The following is a 22943-nucleotide window of genomic DNA, read 5'->3' on the forward strand; positions in this document are numbered from 1 at the left end:
GCAGGGTTTGGAAAAGGTTAATTGAGGAACAAAAAATGAAACATTATAAAGAGCCACTGGATGTAATCGCACACAAAGTAAGTACTATAACTACACATTTATATTCAATTAACACCATATGATGATTTCAATTCACCCTAATTGATTTTTTTCGTAAAAGTGGGTTCTAAGGCAGGAGCAGGGTAACAACTACTGCGGATACTATGTTTGCGAGTTCATCATGGCGTACTCAAAGAGAACTCCTGAAGAGCGTCTCAAAGTACGTATATAAATACTTTTTCCTTCATATTATTTCGATCGTATATTTACAATTTCTTTATTGCTCTCATTTGTATAAGTAATTACACGAGCAATACACATACATATATATATATTAATACTTTTTCCTTTAACTTTTATTGAAGACTGAATGGTTGAGGAAAAGAGTCATATGACTTGATCAACTTAAAGCAATTCGAGAGACTATAGCAGGATTTTTCAATGACCAGGTCATCAACCCCAACGGCGAGTTCTACAATGACCCGAACGAAACGTGGAATCCAAATCTGGAGGGGTGAATTCCTAAGGACCTAAACAATTTATATATCAAACATTTGCAATATATATAGAGTATGGTGTACAAAGTAAGGACGCGTATATTCGTTTGTTATTTATGTACAAAGTTCGAACGAAAACTTACGCGTGCGAAGTACACATATATATTACTATTATATATTACTATTAGCAGCATATTCGAAAATATATTTTAATCTCAAAACTAACTAATCATTAAATGAAAAAAGAAACCAAAAATAGAAACCAGAAAAAGGAAAAAAAAAGAGGGACCTTTAGTCCCGGTTGGTAACACCAACCGGGACTAAAAGTCCTGCCGTGTGGCGTTGAACGCCAACCCTGGAGACCCCCCTTTAGTCCCGGTTGGTGTTTCCAACCGGGACCACCAACCGGGACTAAAGGTCCCCCTTTAGTCCCGGGCGCCAAGCCGGGACTAAAGGAGGGTACCTTTAGTCCCGGATTTGTGCTCCCGGTTGGGAAACCGGGACTAAAGGGGTTTCCCAACCGGGAGCAAAAACCCTTGCTGCACCAGTGACTGACAGGCTACAACAACTGATAGGGCTATGGAAAATGTCAGTGCCGGTAGTTGCTTAACCCGATAGGGATATATCTCACGTGGGCCAACAGTAATGAGGTACCTAACTCTGCTGGCTCATAGCTTGACCTAGCAGTGATATATCACTGCGGGGTATAGGTTTTAATCGACAGTTGCATCCACGATCACTGTCGAGTGATTAGCTTCCCGTCAATTTTCTAGATCCTCGCCTTACCACCCGGCAGTGGATTAGTGGTCACGGCCGGCTCCAGCACATCCGGTAGTGATGTATCTAATCCATCAGATATTAGTTTTTTAATCAATTGTGAACGTGAGTATAGGAAATTTGTTGCCGTATGTTTTTTAATTTCTTGAAGAATATTTTTTTGTACATTGAAGTTGTGTAAGCATAAGTACAGGAGATTTTTTCCCGTACGTTTTTTCTTGAAGGAATTGAGGGGGTACGTCAAAGTTGTTTTTACCGTACAATGAGATATTAGCCTATTTTTTTCTATATATAATTGTGAAGGTGGATAATTTTTTTAAAAAGAAAATAGATATAACACTTAAGGATAGTTGGAGTCTTTCGACTAACGGTTAGATGTTTCTGATTAACGTGGGAATTTCTAGTATTTATCTTTTTTTTAGCGCTTCTGATGAGGATTAACGTGAAGGCTCCGTTGGAGCCTCTAATTAGTAATAGTAAGATGCTATATACTCCGGTGCTATTCTCTGCTATAAGCAATGTTTTAAATCGTTAGTTAAGACATTTAGGGATCTATCTCCTGAAAAAGTAAATAGTCGGCGATAGCGAGCTATAGCGGCAACTAATATCTAAATTGTACATAAAAAATATAGCTAAGTCCTATTCAAACAGCTATAGTCGAAAATTTAAACCTTGGCTTAAGTAAACATTATAATGCTCATACAAATGATAAAAAAAATCTTTTATAAGGGAGAGTAGAAGATATTTTCACTCAACAACTTTTAATCTTTATTCTAGCAACCATCATACATATACCTTAGTATATAAAATATTTTCTTAGCAACACATGTCCATACTCCTACACACCGAAGACAATCATATTCATTTATTGCACTCAGAGTAGACAACTGGAATCACATAACCGAGCATATCAATATGGATGGAAAAGCTTTGAACATTATTCAGTTGGAATTTGGACCATAGCTACCCCACCATTTACTTTTCCTGCTTTATTCAATTCACGACTCATTCTGAACTCACTAACTTGACAGCGGCGGCGGTGGCGGCATGAAGCTTATTGGCGTACTGCACCGCCTTGTCCGCCTCCGGCACCACCTCCTTCGCCTCTACACTCCCTCGAAACCGCTCCGCCCACGCAGCCAAGAGCGGAGTCTTGCTCGTGTTAATGATCTCCAGGCCGTACATCCTGCGCAGCGCCTCGAACCAGAACAAGAAAGAGCCGAGCACGATGTCGAAGTAGCCTATGGAGTCGCCGCCGAAGAAGGCGTTGCCGTTGGAGCACTTGGCAAAGGCCACTTCCACGTGCTCTATCGCGGCAAGCGTCTCCTTCACCTTCTCCGCCCTCTCCTCCTCCGCCTTGGCCTTCAAGATGCCTATCCACGCCGGGGACAACTGCAAAGCAAGACGCTGCCAATTCGATCACGATTGCAGAGCACAGAGAAGTAAACTCGCGTGCATGTTTATTTATACCTTGTCTTCGATGTAGGCAGCCCAGAAGAGAGCAGTGGCACGCTCGTAGGGGTCAGTTGGGAGGATTGCCCGGCCAGCGAACAGCTCGTCGACGTACTGCACGATGACGAGTGACTCACAGATGGGCTTACCGTTGTGGATGAGCACGGGCACCTTCTTGTGTACCGGGTTGAGCTTGATCAGGAGCTCGCTCTTGTTGAATATGTCCTCCTCGACGTACTCGTAATTCAGTCCTTTCATGCTTAGCGCCATGCGCACGCGGATCACGAACGGGCTCACCAGCAGGCCGAGGAGCTTCAGATCCTCCTTGCCCGCCATTGTTTTCTTCTCTCAATGTTTCTTCTCTCAACGCTATGCAATAAATATGATTATTTTGGTGTGAACTTCCTCTCTCTCTCTCTCTCTCTCTCTCTCTCTGAAATAACTGCATATCTTCTTTTTCCATAAATCAATTTTTAATGCTGGTTTCCATGAAGTAGAGAAACGAATGTTCTTACAAGATTTCTTATCGTATCACGGCCACAGAGCACATTTTCAGAGGTAATCCAAACTGAATATCAGGGGCCTGCCTCTAATTCATGGTCACTGTTATTTTTTTGAGCAGACTTCGTGGTCACTGTTAATCGTAAACAAAAGAGATGGCAGTTCATGGTTCATGCCCACCTATGTAAAATCCAGGCAGGAAAACAAAAGGAAGCCCGACGACAGTGAGCCCAGCGCTAAGCCTAGTGAGCCCAGCAAGCTTGTCAGGACTCAGGAGGCCCACTGATGTCGAACCCACCAAGGTTCTTCCTGTCGGAGACAACGTCGGACACCAGCCTCGCATTTCATATTCGTCATCAAACCCGCCATGTAGATCTCGTCGGCGGACTTTAGTACTACTCGAATTGAATCCACTACACTGAGCAAATCGAATTGAACAAGAGAGCGGGAGGATAGACTCATGGAAAACAAGGCCGGTAGGGAACTAGGGATGAGGTGGGTGTGGGTGATCAGTGATGTCAATGAGGGCGAGCAAGACAGCACTCCAAACAGGCTCCAGTGGCGGGAGAGCACCCAAATCCATTACATCTGAGTGCGGAGGGGGGGACGGATCCAAAGCCATTGCCATTTGATCTCGTTGAGAGGAGGAAAGGAATATTTTCATCCGTGCTAGATCTCGTCGTTGTGGATGGGGATCTCGCCATGTCTGAAGGATTGGAGCGGCGGTGGGTACCGTCAACGTCAAAGAGGATGTAGAGGTTGTCGTCAGTAGAGACAGGTATCCGTTGCCACTCCATTAGCCCCGCATAGGCCACCACTAGGCCCCCTCGACCACAATGCCACTATTGGGCCCTCAATCGCACCGCCTTTGCCAAGCCCTTGCCCGGCACGCCTGCGATGCTAGAGATGAGAGAGCCGAGGAGAAAGAGGAGCGAGAGGGTGAGACAGATGGTTGAGGAAAAAAATGAGCGTCCCAAATGTATGTGAACCATAGTGATGGGCTAGTGGGCTTCGCCTTTTCGAGGCAAACTAGTTAAGTTTTGTAGAGATGGTTCCAAAATAAAGCAACTGCCTCCGAAGTTAGCTAGGTATTTTAGGAGACATAGATGCTTTTGAAGTGCATCTATTGTAAATAAATGGGACTATCTCTTAAAATTATTTTTGCAGTGGTTCCAATCATGCGCTTTTGTTGCTGTTTAGCGGTTTTAGGCCCTGTTTGGGACAACTTATCTCCAACATGCTTCGAATTGAAGTTTGCTTTCTCTCACCACTGGTTTCCAAAATAATCACGGGCAGAAAAAGCTTATTTGTTTGGCATGCTCAGTTCTAGGGAGAAGAACCACCATTGCAGCAACGAAGAGGAGGTAGAGGGGGGGGGGCGTTGGCTGTGCCTCCCTACTCTGGTTCCGACTCCGAGGAGGAAGAGGGGGGCGTGTGCAGCGATGAACCCTCGCCAGCTCTCCTGGATCTGTGTAGAAGAGGCGAGGTTGCCGTCTCCCAATTCGCCACGAGGAGGCAGAACAAAGGAAGGGGCACACCAAAGAAGAGGAGGAAGTGCCTCCTTGCTCGGTCGCTAGTGAGGAGGCGTGCGCACGACAACCCCTCACCCTGATCTCAACTGGGAGGTGCTTCTCGTCCAGATCTTGACCAATAATGAGGAGGTAGGGGCGATGCTCGACGAAGAGGAGGCAGCGGAGGAGCCGACGGCGTGACATGACGGGGATGGAGGGAGGAGGGCAAGGGAGCATGGCTGCCAGCATACATGAGGCGGGCACGGATGGCGAGGATGAAGGAAGGAGAGACGGTCGGAGGCGAACATGAGGAGGGCGACGCGGGCAGAGGTAGAAGCTGCAGTGATTTTTTCCACTGCTTCCTCCCTGCTGTTTCAGCGTTCATGTGCAATTGGCGCCGCGGAGAGAATCACCAGGAGATAGCCCGGCATGAAACGCGGCATTTGGGGGACTCGGGCCGCATTTTTTTTACTAGAATCCGGCTAGAATCTTTTCCAAACAGGCCTTTAGCCTAGCTAGGCATGTGAGGTAAGCCATAGAACTATAGATCGGCTCTAGAACATTTCATCGTTAATGTGTACCAGTCAAATCTACATTGCAGAGCTGACGAAAGAGAAATTTTGCAGCATCTTTAGGACAAAAGCAATCGCTTCTTTTCAATTCAAATGTCGGAAGACATGCATGTTTTATTTAGAGTTGTCTGACACTCTGACTACATGCAGGCAGATAGATGGCCCAAGGCCCAGCACCTATGGTAGCCCACGGTGAGCTCGCCTCATCTTGTTATACTCCAGCAGCCTGTGCACGTCAGGTATCACCTCCCTGACGCCGTCGAGCGCGGCGAACCGGTCCGCCCACGCCGCCAGCAGCGGCGTCTTGGCGGGGTCGATAACCGCCACGCCGCACATCACCTCGGACGCGCGCAGCCACCCGAGGAAGCCGCCTAGCACGACGTCCACGAGGCCGGCAGCATCCCCGCCGAAGAACGCCTTGCCCCCGGAGCACTCCTCGAACGACTGCTCAAACTTCTCCAGGACGGCCACGACCTGCCTCGCCGCCTCGACTCTGTGTTCGCTCGTCCTGCCGATGTGCACGGGTATCCAGGTGGTGAAGAGCTGCAATGCAAGCCGCGCACAGCTACCGGGGTTAGTCAATTATTAGTACCAAATCTGAATTAAGTTGATTTGCAATTGCAAGTTCGGGGCAAGTGCATGGAAGACACGGTACCTTGCCATTGGTTTTGCTGTTGAATTAGAGTATTCTGGAGTTCCTCTGGATTTCGGAGTAGTCCTTCCGTTCTGCGAGCGTCAGGATTCGGTCCATTTCAGTAGATGGTGTTCTGATTTGGACCGGTGTGCGAACATCAGGATTGTGTCCATGTGACCATGTGCGCGGTTCAGACGTTCACTGTTCGTGATCGTCATCCATGACGTGCACTCGCGTCGAAAAAAGGCAACAGATACTGTAAGCTTTTAGATTTTGACTAACAGCGAATTCTTACTATTTTTAGCTGAATTCTTTATTATACTAGATAAAAGCCGAGTACACTTTTTTTTCTTGACACATAAACTCCAAGTAGAGGATGATTCATATCGGATGCCAACGCGTGAGCAAGGATCTCGAGACTTGATATCGTCGGGTGATGGAGCGAGCTTTATGTATCGTTTTGATCTTCCGTATTCTTCCGTATCGTAGACGTAGATGAAACCACATAGACAGGTCGGACGCGCACCAAGACATGTTGGACGAACTTTTGACGTTTTTAGGTGTAGAGATATACTACTAGCAGTAATTACAAAATAAGTTTTTTTAAATAATTCCAACTTTGGAAATCCACATATATAACTCATAATTCTAAATAGCTCGATATAGCTTTTTAAAGAATAGCAAATTGTTCCATTATTGTATTTAAGGACACTTTTAGCTCTACTAAATGTTGTTATTTGGCTAGCTGTCAAAAAAATTAGTATTGCTAACCCTGGCAAAGAAAAATATTCCTTTTTTTTACTTTAGATGACTATAGTCACCTTATCACTGTGGTCTTTACTTAATACAAATGATGTAATGAACCAATAAAATTATTAAGTTATTTATTGTTGAATGCTAAATGAATACAAATGTTGATTGTTCGGCTTGTCTTAAAAATAGCTTGTTCGGCTTCTTTTTTCAGCCGGAACAGTGTTTTTCTCTCACAACAATTCAGCCGGAACAGTGTTTTTCAGCCAGTTTTAGCTAAGTTTCAGACCAGCGAACGGGGCCTATATTCATGAGTACGCTAATTGATTGAATGATTGAAGTAATGAATATGCAGATATGTTTGCCTAGAGCGGTGAATATGTATGTGAGTATTTGTATTCATGAAATTTTCTTGTTTCCATATATTTGTGCAGAATTGGTTGAGAATTTCTATGTTTTATTTAAAACAGTTAGATGAAATAATTTCTACTATGTACGTGTTTGGTTTAGATTTTGCAAAGCGCTTATGCTGCCAAAAAAACAGAACACCAACTAAACTAGTGGCACATGAAACTGCTTTTCAAAAGCAGCTATTTTCATGTAGTACAATTTTCTCGGTACCTTAGACCCTACTTTCAGCTTTCTAATTTTCCAAGTAGGTGGAAATAGAGAGATATTTTATAGTTGTTTCAAAGGAGATAGAGAGAAGAGATAAATTTCATAGTTGTTCCAAACAAACGTCTTGTACACTACTAAGCCTGGGCGTTCGGGTTACCCGATTTTTTCGGGTCGGGTAATTCGGGTAATTCAAAATTCGGGTAATAAAAATTGCTACCCGATATTACCCCCGAAAAAACACTACCCGCAAATTCGGGTACCCGATAATTCGGGTTCGGGTTCGGGTATTACCCGATATACCCAAATTTACAGAAAACAACAAACTACACTAAATTTCAGTAGCGATCTATACATAATTTCAGCAGCAATTTGTATAGAATTTCAATAGCAATTTGTAGAGAATAATATATTACAGTCACTCATTCAAATAAAGAGAATTATATTCTAATAAAGTGATAAATTAAATGGTTCAGCTAACAACACATGATGAATACAAAGACAAAACAAATCTTTGGGTAGTTCGGGTAGTTTGGGTACCGGGGGATATTACCCGAATTACCCAAACTAATTTCGGGTAATCAAAATCGCTATCCGAATTTGGGATCGGGTACCTCGGGTTCGGGTAATTTGGGTCCGGGTTCGGGTAATTCGGGTACGGGTAATGGGTATCGGGTATTTTGCCCAGGCTTATACACTACTGGAGGCGCCTTCTTTACCGAGTGCCTGAGGCACTCGGCGAAGGCCGATATACACTCGGCAAAGCCTTTGTCGAGTGTTACACTCGGCAAAGGGCGTTCGGTAAACAATTTATCGACAAAGACCTCTTTGCCGAGTGCACTTTATCGGGCACTCGACAAAGGCTTTGCCGAGTGCCAATCCGACACTCGGTAAAGAAAAGTGGCCATGATGGCGAGCGCCACCGTGACAGCGGCTTTGCCGAGTGTCAAGGTCAAGCACTCGGCAAAGGTACCCGATTTGTTGAGCGCCGTTGACTTAGACACTCGGCAAAGGTGGTCACCTTTGCCGAGTGCCTGGACCGTGGCACTCGGCAAACCTGTGATGTTTGCCGAGTGCAATAGCTATTGCACTCGGCAAAGCATGTTCCCAGGTAGTTCCCAGATGGTCACTTTGCCGAGTGTCATGGCCATTGCACTTGACAAAGTGACTGAAAACAACCTTTTTATTTGTTTTTTACATTCCATCCAAACAAACAGAAGATATATATAACAAACATCACCAACATCACATATATATCATCAACATCACATATATATCACCAACACCACATATATATCACAAACGTCACATATATATCATAAACGTCACATGTCTCACAATATATCACAAATAAGTTCACAAGCAATCCAAGTGTTCCATCATCGTCAACCACAATTGCAAATAGAAGTATCATTAACAACCATAAGTATCATCACTGATTTGGTGAAGGATTCGCTGAAGCATGAGGATCGTTCGATGCCACCGATTGATTCTGCACAAAGGAGAAGAGATTGCATATGTGAGACAAGATAAATATATACCATACATGAATAAAACTTTCATACTCCACTAGGTTTGACCGTAAGCTTGAACATACAAACTAAAACATTTATACTCATAGGAGTAGAATAGTGAGGAGGTGGAGGTGGAGGTGGAGCGAATAGCGCAGGTGGCGAAGCTACACCCGTAGCGGCTCCAAGACTTTATATGTACTGAAGAATCTCCACCATCCTCCGTTGCTCGGCCTCCCGCTTGGCCTCCACCCTCTCCATCTTCGCCTGCATCTGCTCCTGTATCCTCCTCTCTTGTTCCAGCTGGGCCTACAATATATTCACCCCAATGTTACAATAATGCAAAGAAAAGGTATGAAAAAACCAATGAACGACGAATAAACTAGGAATAACCTCGAGTGCCTCCATCCGGTGGTGTGAAGTGTCCTGCCGAGGTCGTATGGCCGGGCTCCTGCTCATGCTGCTTGCTCGAATCTAGGAGAGACTAGGAGTAGCGGCCGAGTCGATTGCGCCGTCGCCAATCCAGTACCGCCCATGCTTCTTACCTCCTCCCACCCTCTTTGTTCAATCACCTGCAATTAAAAAGAGTAAACCAATAAGCACAGATAAACAAGAAGTACTTAGAAATAGATGCAAAATAAACAAAACATAATTACAAAATAACATAGTATTATATGTATTAGAAATAATCTTCATGATCGGGATTAGCTGGATCATAAGTCTCATCATCACTATCAATCATGTTGAAATAATCAACACTATCCGAATGAGCAATGTTGTCATTGTCATTGTCTAAATATAATCGCTCAAGCATTTGTAAGTCCTTCACATTTTGCACCTCATCTCCATCGTCCTCTTCAATAACCGTTTCATTGTCTACTTCCATTCCGATCGTTTCGGTTAAGTCTATCTCAAACCTCCCTTCTAGTCCCTCTTCTTGAAAGAACTCTCTATCAGATGTGTTTGGGTCTAAGTTATAATCTTTATCGTTTGGGACAGACACTTTACCGTGTGGCGATACCCTGTGCACAATATCCCAACCCTTAAGATGCCTTATGGTTTGACACGCATATGGGAGATAATAAACTTGCGTGGCCTGTTGGGCCACAATATAGACATCGTCTCCTAGTAAGACAGAATCATGTCGAATTTCGACTAGCCCAAGATTAGAATATGTCTGTCTCGTTACTTCAGGATCAAACCAATGACATTTGAATATGACGGGATTAAAAGGTTTGGAACCATGAAACTTGAGTTCATATATTTCTTCAATTCTTCCATAATACTCGACCTCATCAACGTCGGGCGTAAAAACTCCAAAACTTGTGGTTCTTCGATTGGGCCGACTCTGCTCGTAGCTTGTTATGCGAAAGCGATATCCATTCACGTCATAACCAGAAAATGACCTGACCCTATAGGCAAAGCCATCGGCAACCTATCTCAACTCGGCACGCATAGACGCATCCCTCTGGCCCTGCAAGCTCAAGTAGGATACATCATTGTATTATTCGCACGTACGATTAACTTGGAATGTCAAACTAAGTATGAGCTAAATTGGACGGTACCTTCCGTTTGAACCAAGAAATGAAATCGGGCATTCTATTTCCCGCACCCTGTCTAAGAAGGGTATCTACCTGCTGCGGGGTATGATCCCTTGATTGACGCCTGAATTCATGAAGAAATTCCCTGTACCAACAAGAAATAAGAGGTTGGATGCAGAATAGTGACGGCGTATTTAACAAGTTCGTTGAGAACTTACTGCATGTACGGCACCACTTCATCAAGGTTGGTCAACACATATAGCATGATATGGCGCCACTCTTCATGATTCAAGGTCTTGGGGGATGATGCACTTGCGCTTCTAAGTTGCCCTCGGAAAAGGCTGAGGTTCGATTCATTTTCGCCAGCATTGTAACGAGGGGGTGGATTATGCACGCTAGGGAGGTTGTCACCATAGTATGTTGTTGTGAAGTTCGCCACTTCCTTCAGAATGTATGCCTCTGCAATGGAAGCCTTGATTTTACATTTATTTCTATATTTCTTTTGAAGAACCTTTAGACACCTCTCGATTGGATAGCACCAATGGCCCTGTATGGGCACCCCCATTCGTGCCTCATATGGGAGGTGCAAAATCAAATGCTACATTGGATTGAAGAAGCCGGGTGGAAAGATCTTCTCCAACTTACAAAGCAACACATGTGCCATTCTTTCCAAGTCAGTAATCACGGTCCGAGATAACTCCTTGGCACAAAGCCGGCGAAAGAAATAGCTCAACTCTGCCAGCACTAGCTAGACATGCTCAGGGACATAGCCTCAAACTATCGCCGAAAGAAGCCGCTCAATCCATACATGGTAGTCATGACTCTTTATCCCTAAGACTCGCATAGTAGATAAGTTCACTCCCCTCCTCAGATTAGCTGCATACCCATCAGGGAACATTAACGTCTGCATCCATTCTAGTACTTCCCTCCTTTGGGGCTTTGAAAGGTCCTAATGGCTAGAGGGGGGGTGAATAGCCTAATAAAAATTTCTACAACAACACTTAACCAAATGGTTAGACAATTATGAGGCGAAGCGAGTGTTGCGCTAGCCTACTCAAAATGCAAGCCACCTACCACAATTCTAGTTTAGATAGTGTCAATTCACACAAGAGCAATGACACTACCCTATGTTAGTGTGCTCTCAAAGGCTAACTAAAGAGCCACACCAACCAAGCAAGCAAGCTCTCACAACTAGCACACTAAAGAGCTTGTCAACTAGTTTGCGGTAAAGTAAAGAGAGTGATCAAGATAGTTATACCGCCGTGTAGAGGAGTGAACCAATCAATCACAAGGATGAATAACAATGAAGACCAATCACCTCGGAATCAATGATGAACACAATGATTTTTACCGAGGTTCACTTGCTTGCCGGCAAGCTAGTCCTCGTTGTGGCGATTCACTCACTTGGAGGTTCACGCGCTAATTGGCTTCACACGCCAAACCCTCAATAGGGTGCCGCACAACCAACACAAGATGAGGATCACACAAGCCATGAGCAATTCACTAAAGTACCTTTTGGCTCTCCGCCAGGGACAAGGTCAAGAACCCCTCACAATCACCACGATCGGAGCCGGAGATAATCACCACCTCCGCTCGACGATCCTCGCTGCTCCAAGCCGTCTAGGTGGCGGCAACCACCAAGAGTAACAAGCGAAATCCACAGCAATGCACTTGGATCACTCCCAATCTCACTATGATGATGAATCAATGATGTAGATGAGTGGGAGGGCTTTGGCTTAGCTCACAAGGTTGCTATGTCAATGAAAATGGCCAAAAATATGAGCCACAGCCGGCCATGGGGCTTAAATAGAAGCCCCCATGAAATAGAGTCGTTGTACCCCTTCACTGGGTACTCTACGCTCTGACTAGACGCTCCGGTCCACTTGACCGGACCCTGGGCTCAGCATCCAGTCCACAGATGGACGCCACGTGTCATCGCCTTCAAACGCTGTTCGTCAGATTCCAACGGCTATGACGCTGACTGGACGCAGCAGCTTCAACTGACCGGACGCTGAACCCCCAGCGTCCGGTCATTTCCAGTAAGGTACCGACCTCGACCGGACGCGTCCGGTTAAAACTGACCGGACGCTGGAATCTCAGCGTCCGGTCGAGTACAGTAAGGGTCGAAACTTGGTTTTCCTCGACCGGACGCGTCCGGTCCACCTCGATCAGACACAGCCAGCGTCTGATGGTAAACCCTAGCCACTGTACCAACAGTCAACGTGACCGGACGCAGGCAGTCAGCGTCCGGTGCTTCTGGATTCAGCGTCCGGTCACTAGACCGACGCTGGCACCAGCTCTGTTCTCACTTCTATCTTCTCCACCCTTGCTCCAATGTGCCAACCACCAAGAATTTGCATCCGACGCAATAGAAAATAGGCATTTCATTTTCCCGAAAGCGCCGACTGTGCACATGTGTTAGCATATTTTCACAAATATTATCAAGGGTGTTAGCACTCCACTAGATCCTAAATGCATATGCAATGAGTTAGAGCATCTAGTGGCACTTTGATAACCGCATTCCGATACGAGTTTCATCCCTCTTAATAGTACAGCTATCAAACCTAAATGTGATCACACTCTCTAAGTGTCTTGATCACCAAAACAAAATAGCTCCTACAAGTTATACCTTTGCCTTGAGCTTTTTGTTTTTCTCTTTCTTCTCTTCAAGTTTAAGCCCTTGATCATCTCCATGCTATCACCATTGTCATGTTATGATCTTCATTTGCTTCTCTACTTGAAGTGTGCTACCTATCTCATGATCACTTGATGAACTAGGTTAGCACTTAGGGTTTCATCAATTCACCAAAACCAAACTAGAGCTTTCAGGCTTGCTCAAGACAAAATCGGCCTTAGGCCTTCTCCATGTCTTGCCGTGACTAGGAGGCTTCATATGTTGGTTTGGTCTATCGCATAACGTTGCCAGATCCACTCTAGCCTTAACGTTGTCCTTTGACTTGTCAGGAATGTCCATGATTGTTGCCCAAAGTGCCTCGGCGACATTCTTTTCAGTGTGCATTACATCAATATTATATGGAAGGAGAAGGTCATCAAAATAGGGGAGCCGAGTCAAGCCCGACTTATGAGTCCACATATGTCGCTCTCCATATCCCACAAAACCACCTTCTGGATTGACCACGAGACCATCTATCTGTTCACGAACCGCAGCACTAGTCATTATCAGTGGTGCAGGGTCTGTCACTACGACACCTTTTGTAAAGTTCTTGATGTCTCGTCTGAATGCATGGTCAAGAGGGTGGAATTGCCGATGTTTGTCGAATGATGAATACTTATCACCCTTCTGCAACCAAATGAACCTCAGACCTTCCTTGCATATTGGACATGGAAACTTCCCGTGAACACACCAGGCGCAGAATATCCCATACGCCAGGAAGTCATGCAGGGAGTAGTGGTACCAAACATGCATTTTGAAGTTTTTCTTTGTAGCTTGGTCATATGTCCATACCCCTTCCTCCCAAGCATGGACTAATTCATCAATCACAGGCTCCATGAACACACCCATATTATTCCCCGGGTGTCTAGGAATTATCAATGATAAGAATACGTTCTGTCGTTGAAAGCATACGCCGGGGGGAGATTGAGGGGGATAATGAACACGGGCCAACATGTGTATGGGGTAGCCATCATTCCATAAGGATTGAACCCATCTGTTGCCAGTGCAACATGTACATTACGAGCCTCTTTAGCTTTCTCATGATGAATGCCATCAAAGTGGGTCCATGCTTCACCATCGGATGCATGTACCATCCTGTCAGGATTGTATCGTTTGCCATTTTTGTGCCATGTCATCTGTTTCACGGATTCCTCGGTCCTGTATAGCCGTTGGATCCTTGGTATGAATGGAAGGTACCGTAGGATTGTCACGGGAATGTCAAGCTACCTCTTCTGGCCATCACCAGAATCTACCTCCAGAAACCTAAAGGATTTACACTTTGGACAGTACTTTGCTTCCACGTATTCTTTCCTAAATAGGACGCACCCCTTCAGGCAAGCATGTATCTACTCATATGGCATCTTAAGTGCATGAAGGAGTTTCTGTGACTCGTGCATGCTCTTTGGCAGAAGGTGACCCTTTAGAAGCAGGCCGCCAATAACTATCAACATACCACCGAAGGCGTCTCGACTCATGCTATACTGGGACTTTAACGCCATTATGCATACAATGGCATCCAGTTGAGAAACCTTTGTCTGGCCGTGAAGGGGTTTCTGTGCTGTGGCAAACATGTCGTAGAATGCCTTTGCGGTTGCCTCTGGCTCCTCCGTACGTCCTTCAGCGAGCTGTGCCTCATGATAGTCATTTAACATGTCTGCTACCCCAGCATTAGCATCATAATCCTCGACACGTGGTCTCACCACCTCCTCTCTCATACGACCGGCTTCACTATGGTAGACCCACCGGGTATAGTCTACCGTAAATCCATTCTTCCAAAGATGTTCCCCCATGACCTTCTTCGTTTGTCTTTTCCTGTTTGCACATTTGCTGCAGGGATAACAAATTTTACTTGCTCCTTTAGCAGCCACGCCAAATGCCCGTTCTAAGAAAGCATCGGTCTTGTCGATCCATTCATTGGTGACCTGACCCTGACTTGCGCGGCCCGTGTACATCCACTCATGGTCCTCCATCCCCTAACATATATAGCAACGAGTAATACAAACATCAATTGCATCTACACGACGTTCCTACTATCTAATAGGTGAGGATAGGTCCTAATTCCACGCGAGGATGCGTATGTGGGGTTAGTTTCTATGCTCTACTCCTATTCGAGATAGAATTTCGGCAGCACCTCCCCGCTGTTCTCCAAATACATGTCCTGCTAGGGAGAGTGTGTATCCGAAGAACAACAGGGAGATGATGCCAAAACTCTATCTCGGATCGGAGCAGACCATAGAAACTAACCCCACCTACGCATCGGCGGGCTGTCTAAAAAACGTGGACAATTCAAAACAGATACGGTTTTAGATATGGAAATATCTGCATATTTCTAACCGTATCTCTTTCGAACGGGAGACGCCTAACTGGGTTACACACTACTACACAAACTTTACTGGAGGCGGGCATTTTCGGTTTTCCACGGCAGGCAAAGTCGTCCGCCGCGGCCTAGAGGCCACGGTAAATCATGGCTTAACCGCGGCGGGCGGCCTTGCCCGCCGCGGTTAATCGATTTACCGCGGTGGGCGGTGTAACATGCCCGCCACGGTAAATATACTTACCATGACGGGCATGTTAGGATGCCCGCTGCGGTTAATCATTTAAAAAAACAAAAAAACCAGGAGCCCGCCGGCGAGCCTATTCTCGAGCCCACTAGCGAGCCCACCGGCGATGGATCCGGGCTTCCCACGGCCGCCACCACCTTGCCAGTCGCTCGCAGGGGACCACGCCGATGCCTCCTCGCGGATCCCGCTGCGCCGTGGTGGAGGGAGGACGCCGCACCGACACGTCCTCGCCCACCGTGGTGGAGGTCCTAGCGTCATGGCCGTGGTGGATCCCGGCGTCGTGGCCATGGTGGAGATCCACTGCCGGATCCGGTCGCTCCACCGCCAGATCCACGGAGGAGGAGGGTGCAATCGCCAGATCCGTGGGGGAGGAGGTTGCCGCCGCCGGATCCATGGAGGAAGAGGTCGTCGTCGCTTGATCTGGAGAGAGGAAGAGGGAGGAGTGAGGGAGATGGAGAGAGGAAGAGGGAGATGGAGAGGAAGAGGGAGATGAACTCACTGGATTTGAAACCCTAGCCCCGCGTCGTCGTCGTTCATGGAGGATCCGTGGGGGAGAAGGGTGCAGCCGTCGCCGTCGTCCCGCGCGCGCCGCTGTAGGGGCGGCGCTATGGAGGAGAGCTGCACCGCGCATCGCTGCCTGCATCGAGGGAGAGTAGAGGGAGGCAGAGGGAGAGTGGGGGAGGCGGAGAGCTGAGAGAGAGAGTGGGGGAGGCGGGGAGCTAACAGAGAGAGAGAGAGAGAGTGGGGGAGGCGGCGACGATGGTGCGAGGGCCTCGGTTTATATTGGAGATGGCTATTGGGCCTCCACATTTTAGGTGGCGAGCATTTTAGGACGCCCGCCATGGTAAATTGATTTACCGTGGCGGACGTCTTAAGATGTCCGCCGCGGAAAATATGGTATTTTCCATGGCGGGCAAAAAAGCCCGCCGTGGTAAATAAAAAATGCCCACCTAGGTAAACTGTGGCATTTACCGTGACGGGCAAAAATAGGTGCCCGCCTCGGTGGTCTCCGGGGGGGTGTCGCGCAAAATCATTTGTGTAGTAGTGACATGATCTACGACCATGATACATAAAGAGGGGTTATACCTAGGGTGGCGGTGGAGTCAGGCTAGCGGGGCCATGGCAGGTCGGTGCAGTGACGAGGCGACGCGGTGCAGGTAGACTTGTAGTGGCGAGGAAGGCGATCGGGGTCGCTGAGGTACTTCGGCTCCGCTCCGACGGGCTCTTCTCTACAAAAAAAAGAAACATAAAACTGTCAATACAAAATTTCTGCAGCACCTCCCCTACACGGTGAGGTTTCCAAAACCTTCAAGAAAACTAACGGCACGATGGTCGACATGCACATATATATGAACGGAATGATGGCCAACATGCACAAGATTATATCCAATCACATATATATAACAATGTCACAACCACTCCTATGACTACCACCACTGCTACTCTACCACTACTACTACCGTAACTACTAGTAATACTACAGCGACGACGACGGTAGGGCATACCTAGTGGGCGTCGTAGGGCGGCGGTGGTGAAGGGGCCAGGGCGCCGGTGGACAGGGCGATGGCTAGGGAAGCGCCGGGGACGGTGCGGGAGCGGGCGGGGGCGGCAGCGGGGCTGGCGCCTCCTTCTTTCTCCTTCCTCCTTGCTCCTCCTCCTCCTTCTCTTCCTCCTCCTTCCTCCTCTCCTCCTCCTCTATTTCTCCTCCTTCCCTGGCGGCGCGGCGCGGGGGGCGGCGCGGCGCGGGGGGCGGCGCGGGCGGGGGCGGCGGTGGCGGGGCTGGCGTGGCGGTGTGGGCGCGGGCCAGGGCTGGCGCGGCGGCGCGGGCGCGGGTGGCGGTGGCGCTGGCGTGGGCGTGCGGTGTGTGGGCCGGCTGGGCCGGGAGGTTAAATCCCTTCTTTGCCGAGTGCCCCCGATCTGGCACTCGGCAAAGTTTTTTTTAATTCTTTGCCGAGTGCCACATGGCCAGGCACTCGGCAAAGAGAGGGTTTTTTAATTTTTTTTTTAAAAATCTTTGCCGAGTGCCGTAGGCCCTGACACTCGGCAAAGATACTCCTTTGCCGAGTGTCTTCTTCTGACACTCGGCAAAGAGGCTCCTTTGCCGAGTGTCATTTTTTGACACTCGGCAAACTATATTTTTTCACTTTTGACCTCCAAACTTTTTCTACAGTTCTCAGACAATATCTGGTACTCCATGTTTCAATGTAGCACATTTCTCGGACTTTTTCTATATTTCTTTAATTTATTTCATTTAATTGAATTTTCTTGGATAATTCAAATTATAACTGCTAGCCATTCGAATAATGAAAAAAATGAATGGAAAAATGATATTCATGTTATTTAGTATAATGTGAGGCCGTATCCAGGAACAGACCATCAATTTCGAACATCTTGTTCACGAAACATGACCACGAACTTGCGGTCGAGTTGTTTTTAAATTCTATAAAAAGCAAACGAAGTCCAAAAATCATGAAACTTGTTAAGATGTCAAGATATCATATGTGGAGGCTATGATAAAAAATTAAGGAGGTTTCGCGTAAGTTGTCACGTACGATGCTTTTCGTGAAGAGGCCGACTTCGGTTTGCAAGCATCGCTGATTCTTGTTTAATCATGAAACTTGCTTTTCGCGCAAGTTGTCACGAAGTCCAAAAATCCTGCGTGCTGATTCTTGTTTAATTTTTGCTGTTGACAATGTGTTTGTTTCCTCGCTGTGTGATGTGATTGGTGAGACGTTCAAGCGAATAGTGGTATATATAGAGCTTGGGCATTGGTTACTCCGTCGTCGTTTGAGGCTTCGTGCGACTTCTACGGGCAAACGTTGTTGAATCTTGTTCGACGCTGTATTGGTTCGGGTGAACAGAGAAAACTAGAGACAGTTAAGCAAATTCAAGTGGTCGAGTCAATACCCAGGATCAACATGCGATCGGAGAACAAGGTTCTATTTGCCTTTCGCCGTGTCGCCCGGCTCGCAGAATGCAGGGCAAGTGGAGCACATTGGCTCGGACGGGCACTCGGATTTCGCAGGCAGTTTTAACGGCGCATCGCGCACACGAGATGGGACGGCGCGGGGCAGAATCACACCAAGGGAGCACGTCATACAAAAAACTGGGCCTCTTTCTTCTTGTTTCGATCCCATCTACTGAACATACAATGGATGGCCCATACAGATTGGGCCCCTTTCTCATCGTCTCGATCCAACTATCTGGCCTTTTTTCGCATATCAACTATCTGGCCGTTCGGTGCTCCTCGTGTGTAGGGACGCGCACGTGTATGTGCGTGTGGCGTGAGTGTGAAATGTGTGAGTTATATGTGTTCAAATTGTACCCTATTAAAAAAAACACGCATGACTCATAATCTACCATGAACATGGGCCTACTGAAGTCGAGCTGTGGATGTCATTCAGAATCTCTATATTTTATCTTCACTTCTGTATGCTTTACCAGGGGGCAAAGGAGGTTGACCTTATATGAAAATGCAAAACTCCACTCAAAATTAAAATTTTTATGTGGCAATTGTTGAATGACAAGCTCCAAGGATCCAAGATGCATGCATTCCAAAACGAAGAGGATGGAAAGCGGATGACAAATGCATCTTGCGTGGCAAATTGGAAACCATTGACTATATTTTTTTATGCCCGCTCGAGGGACAAAGAGTAGGATTTGAGGGTCTCTTAATTTGAGGGCCTGAATATAGGATCCTTAATGGATCTTCTAATCCCTCAAAATTTGGTTTGAGTGCCCTACTGAAGATGCTCTAGGTAGCTATCTGAACTTTTGGATAGGAATTGAACACTTGATCATCTTATGCTGCTAATTTTGTATCTCCTTGACAGTACATCTTTTCTCTTATATACTCCATTCTAAAATGAAAGATAAGTAAGCCTTCATTTTTTTTCTTTTGTCGTATTCCATTGAATTTGTGTTGGGGGTCTCTTGTGTTGTCATGCACCCACAATCACTTATAGCATGTCATCATTTTGTAGATATCATTGGATCCTTAATTGCGTGGTTTACACAAACCATTTAGGGGGCAAGATGCTCTTTTAGGAGTCATCAACGGACAAAGAGGAAGATCAAGCCCAACCCAAATTACTCAATACCTGTAGCCCAGTGAGGATATATAAAGGAGAGTAACACATGTCTAAGCATGAAGCATACAGTTCATCTTGGAGGCGTTTCTTCGACAACGAACTGTTATGTTGTTAGTCGCTCTATAGCCTATAGGAGTACTAGTGAAATTTATTGAATGTAGCAGTAGAAGCTAACACTGAAATTTAGCGTTTAGTTCGGTGCATGAGTGGTTTTTTTTATATATTTTATTTGCTCTTTGGGAGTTTGTTGTTATCAACTGGATGCTAGACGTGTAATGATGAATGGTTAAGTGTATGAGTTATAGAGACTAGGGAGACCGGAATTTTAAAAATTCCTTTTTTTTTCTAAAAAAACACTGCTAGTCTCCTGTATTCTGCCGCCGTTATTTAACATAACATCCAAATCAAACGTCTATATGATTATAACATTATTGACTAATAAACCATGGACGTGCAGCTTGATCATAACCATATATTGTTAAAAATGACTACATTACATATATAACTGTAAAACATGCATACAGACGACCACACTAACTGCAACGTGCATGCACGATGCAACCAAAGAACACGACATGACTACATGAGTCGTAACATAATTCGGTGTTGCACGCTGTAAACCTTCATCGAGCTCAAGATTCGTAGGTTCATTCATTTGTTCGCCGCCACAGCGCCTGTTGCCGCGGGGCACCGCATCTTCATGGCGTACTCGAGCACCCTGCCGAAGTCTGGCAGGGCCGCCTTGGCCGCGTCAAGCGCGGCGAGGCGCTCCGCCCATGCTGACAGGAGCGGGGCCGTGGCGGCGTCGAGTAACTTGACGCCGGACAGCACCTCGGACGCGCGCACCCACACGAGCAGCCCGCCCAGCGCAATGTCGACGCACCCGACGCTGTCGCCGCCGAAGAAGGGCTTCCCCTTCCCCTTGGAGTACTCCTCCAGAGCGCCCTCCATGGTTGCCCTCGCCGCAAGAATCTGCTTCAACCCCTCGGCCTTCTCTTCGCGCGTCTTGGTGACGTCGAACATCTGGCACCACGGCGCCACAAACTGCATGCGCACATAAACCAACAAATCCTTGAGTTTGTAGTATCGATCGAGTCGCCAACAACATGTGCGTTGGTTCAGAAAGCATCATGCATGGTACCTTGTTTTCGATAAAAGCGACCCAGAACCGAGCGACGGCGCGTTCGTAGGGGTCGGAGGGGAGAAGCGGCGGTCCGGCGTCAGGGAAGGCCTCCTCGATATAATCCACGATGACCATGGACTCACAGAGAGCCTTGCCCCCGTGGAAGAGAACGGGGACCTTCTTGTGGACGGGGTTGCTCTCGAGGAGGAGCTGGCTCTTGTTCATGAGGTCTTCCTCCACGTACTCGTAGCTCAGGCCCTTGAGGTGGAGCGCGAGCTTCACCCTGGACCCGAACGGGCTGAACCATGTGCTCAGAAGCTTCAGCTCGTCGCCTCCACCTGACATTTTTCCTGCACCTGCAGTAAGTTAGCGCCGTGTTTAAGATTTCGTCGTCTTCTTCGATCGCCCGGACCGGACGTGTTTGTTTGTTGCCTTGCTGTGTGGTTGTTCTTGGACAAAGCAGAGTAGCGGTATAAATACAGCTTGGGCGTTGGTTACTCCGTCATTCCATCGACGCTTATGAGCCAATGTTGATTGACTGATGAGAATTTTGCGAAGAACCATAGGACGCATTTGTGGTTCAGTCAACGAAAAACTAGAGGGAGTTAGAAAATCCATGAGTGGTTCAAGACCCAGGAGTTACACAGATCGAAGAAGAAGGTTCTATTTTCCTTTCGTGTGGGCTGGCTGTATGGGAAGAAATTGGATAGTAGAAATCCTTATTTGGAAAAAAAAAGTAAATATTATAGCAAGGAAAATCTTGATATTATTCATCTCATTGATAAATATTTTAATAGAAGTATTACCAGTTTAGAGGAAAAAAAAGTTAAATCTCTGGATGGCGTGCACTTCTTGACTAACATTGTGGCCATTCTTATAACTAACACAATGTGATTAACCTGTGCAAAACATATGTTAGTGCACAACCACTTGTGTTCATCAACCACCAAAAGCCCAAATCACCAAATTGGAACCCAACCGTTTGTGTTTCAATCAAAGTTTATAAGAAAAGGTCCCAAAACAAGCATTAGCATGACAAGAGATATATATAATAGAAGTTTTAAAACAAAACTTGTCACCTTGTTTGACTGAGCTTAGACAAACAAAATATACCAGAAGTATATTACAACCTAGATACAATGCAATAAAACCAAGGTCCAAGCTACCCAAACTCACGACTACCCCCTTAGTCTCACTCTCTCTCCCTGTTTGGCATCAAAGAACCAAAAGGTCCTAGCACTAAGCATCGGATGTCGAAGGAAGTGTGCAACTGTTCGATGCCCTCTACTGCTCTCCACCATGTCTCCATCTACCTCAAAGCCTAAAATGCGGTGGTGTGCACTTCGGTGCCATTGGAAGTTAAGGTGATGTCTTCTTCTTCAACCCTCTGACTGTGCAACCAACTAATCTTCGGTGCTTAGCACCAGGCATCTTCAATGGTGCACTCCAGTGCCCAATGAGTGCTTTTCTTTGTGTCTTTTCATCCGGGCTTCTTCCACTTGATGTCTTGGACTTCTTGCTTGTCTTCTAGTATCTACTTAGCAGCTCCTTGATATTTACTTGAGGTGTTGGTCACCTGATCTTCATGTAGCCTTGCCCAAACCCATCCTTGCATCCATAAGACTAAAACCTTGTATAGTAGCAAACAACATTAGTCTATTTGATCATGTAGTCACTCAATCACCAAAATCACTTAATGACCCTAGCTAGGTGTCATTTTCCTTAAGTATGCATCATACAGATTAACACCTACACGCTGAAAAAGATATCAAGATGACCAATTTTGATAGATTAGGCAATTAGAAATAGGAATCATGTGCCAACAAAGATATTTTTCAACCATAACAGTACAATGAATAATCTAGTTCAATTCGATACGTATGTAACCCCTAGAGCATCAACAACACAAACTTAAGCCCCAAATAGGGAACATTGCATGAAAAATGATGAATTTCAAGTCATATTAGGGTTCTAGGGTTTTGATCTTGATTCAAACAACACGCTATAGCATATATAGGAGCCAAGGAGTGAAGCATCAAGCTCACCGAACACACAAGCGCTAGGCCAGACATGAAGAAGATTATGGCAACGGCG

General features: G+C 46.3%; 2 protein-coding genes across 2 annotated transcripts; both read right to left on the reverse strand.

The window, feature by feature from the left end:
• Nucleotides 1-2152: 2152 nt before the first annotated feature.
• On the reverse strand, nt 2153-3127 carry LOC136539466 (probable glutathione S-transferase GSTU6). The gene is made up of 2 exons (XM_066531427.1): nt 2784-3127; nt 2153-2705 (listed from the first exon to the last, which is right to left on the reverse strand). The coding sequence occupies exons 1-2, from the start codon at nt 3099-3101 to the stop codon at nt 2319-2321; spliced, it is 705 nt and encodes a 234-aa protein (XP_066387524.1). The 5' UTR covers nt 3102-3127; the 3' UTR covers nt 2153-2318.
• Nucleotides 3128-5450: 2323 nt separating this feature from the next.
• On the reverse strand, nt 5451-21194 carry LOC136528471 (probable glutathione S-transferase GSTU6). The gene is made up of 2 exons (XM_066521436.1): nt 20868-21194; nt 5451-5892 (listed from the first exon to the last, which is right to left on the reverse strand). The coding sequence occupies exons 1-2, from the start codon at nt 21192-21194 to the stop codon at nt 5527-5529; spliced, it is 693 nt and encodes a 230-aa protein (XP_066377533.1). The 3' UTR covers nt 5451-5526.
• Nucleotides 21195-22943: the final 1749 nt, after the last annotated feature.

The sequence above is a fragment of the Miscanthus floridulus genome, chromosome 2 (genome assembly GCF_019320115.1).
Source record: "Miscanthus floridulus cultivar M001 chromosome 2, ASM1932011v1, whole genome shotgun sequence".
NCBI lineage: Eukaryota > Viridiplantae > Streptophyta > Magnoliopsida > Poales > Poaceae > Miscanthus > Miscanthus floridulus.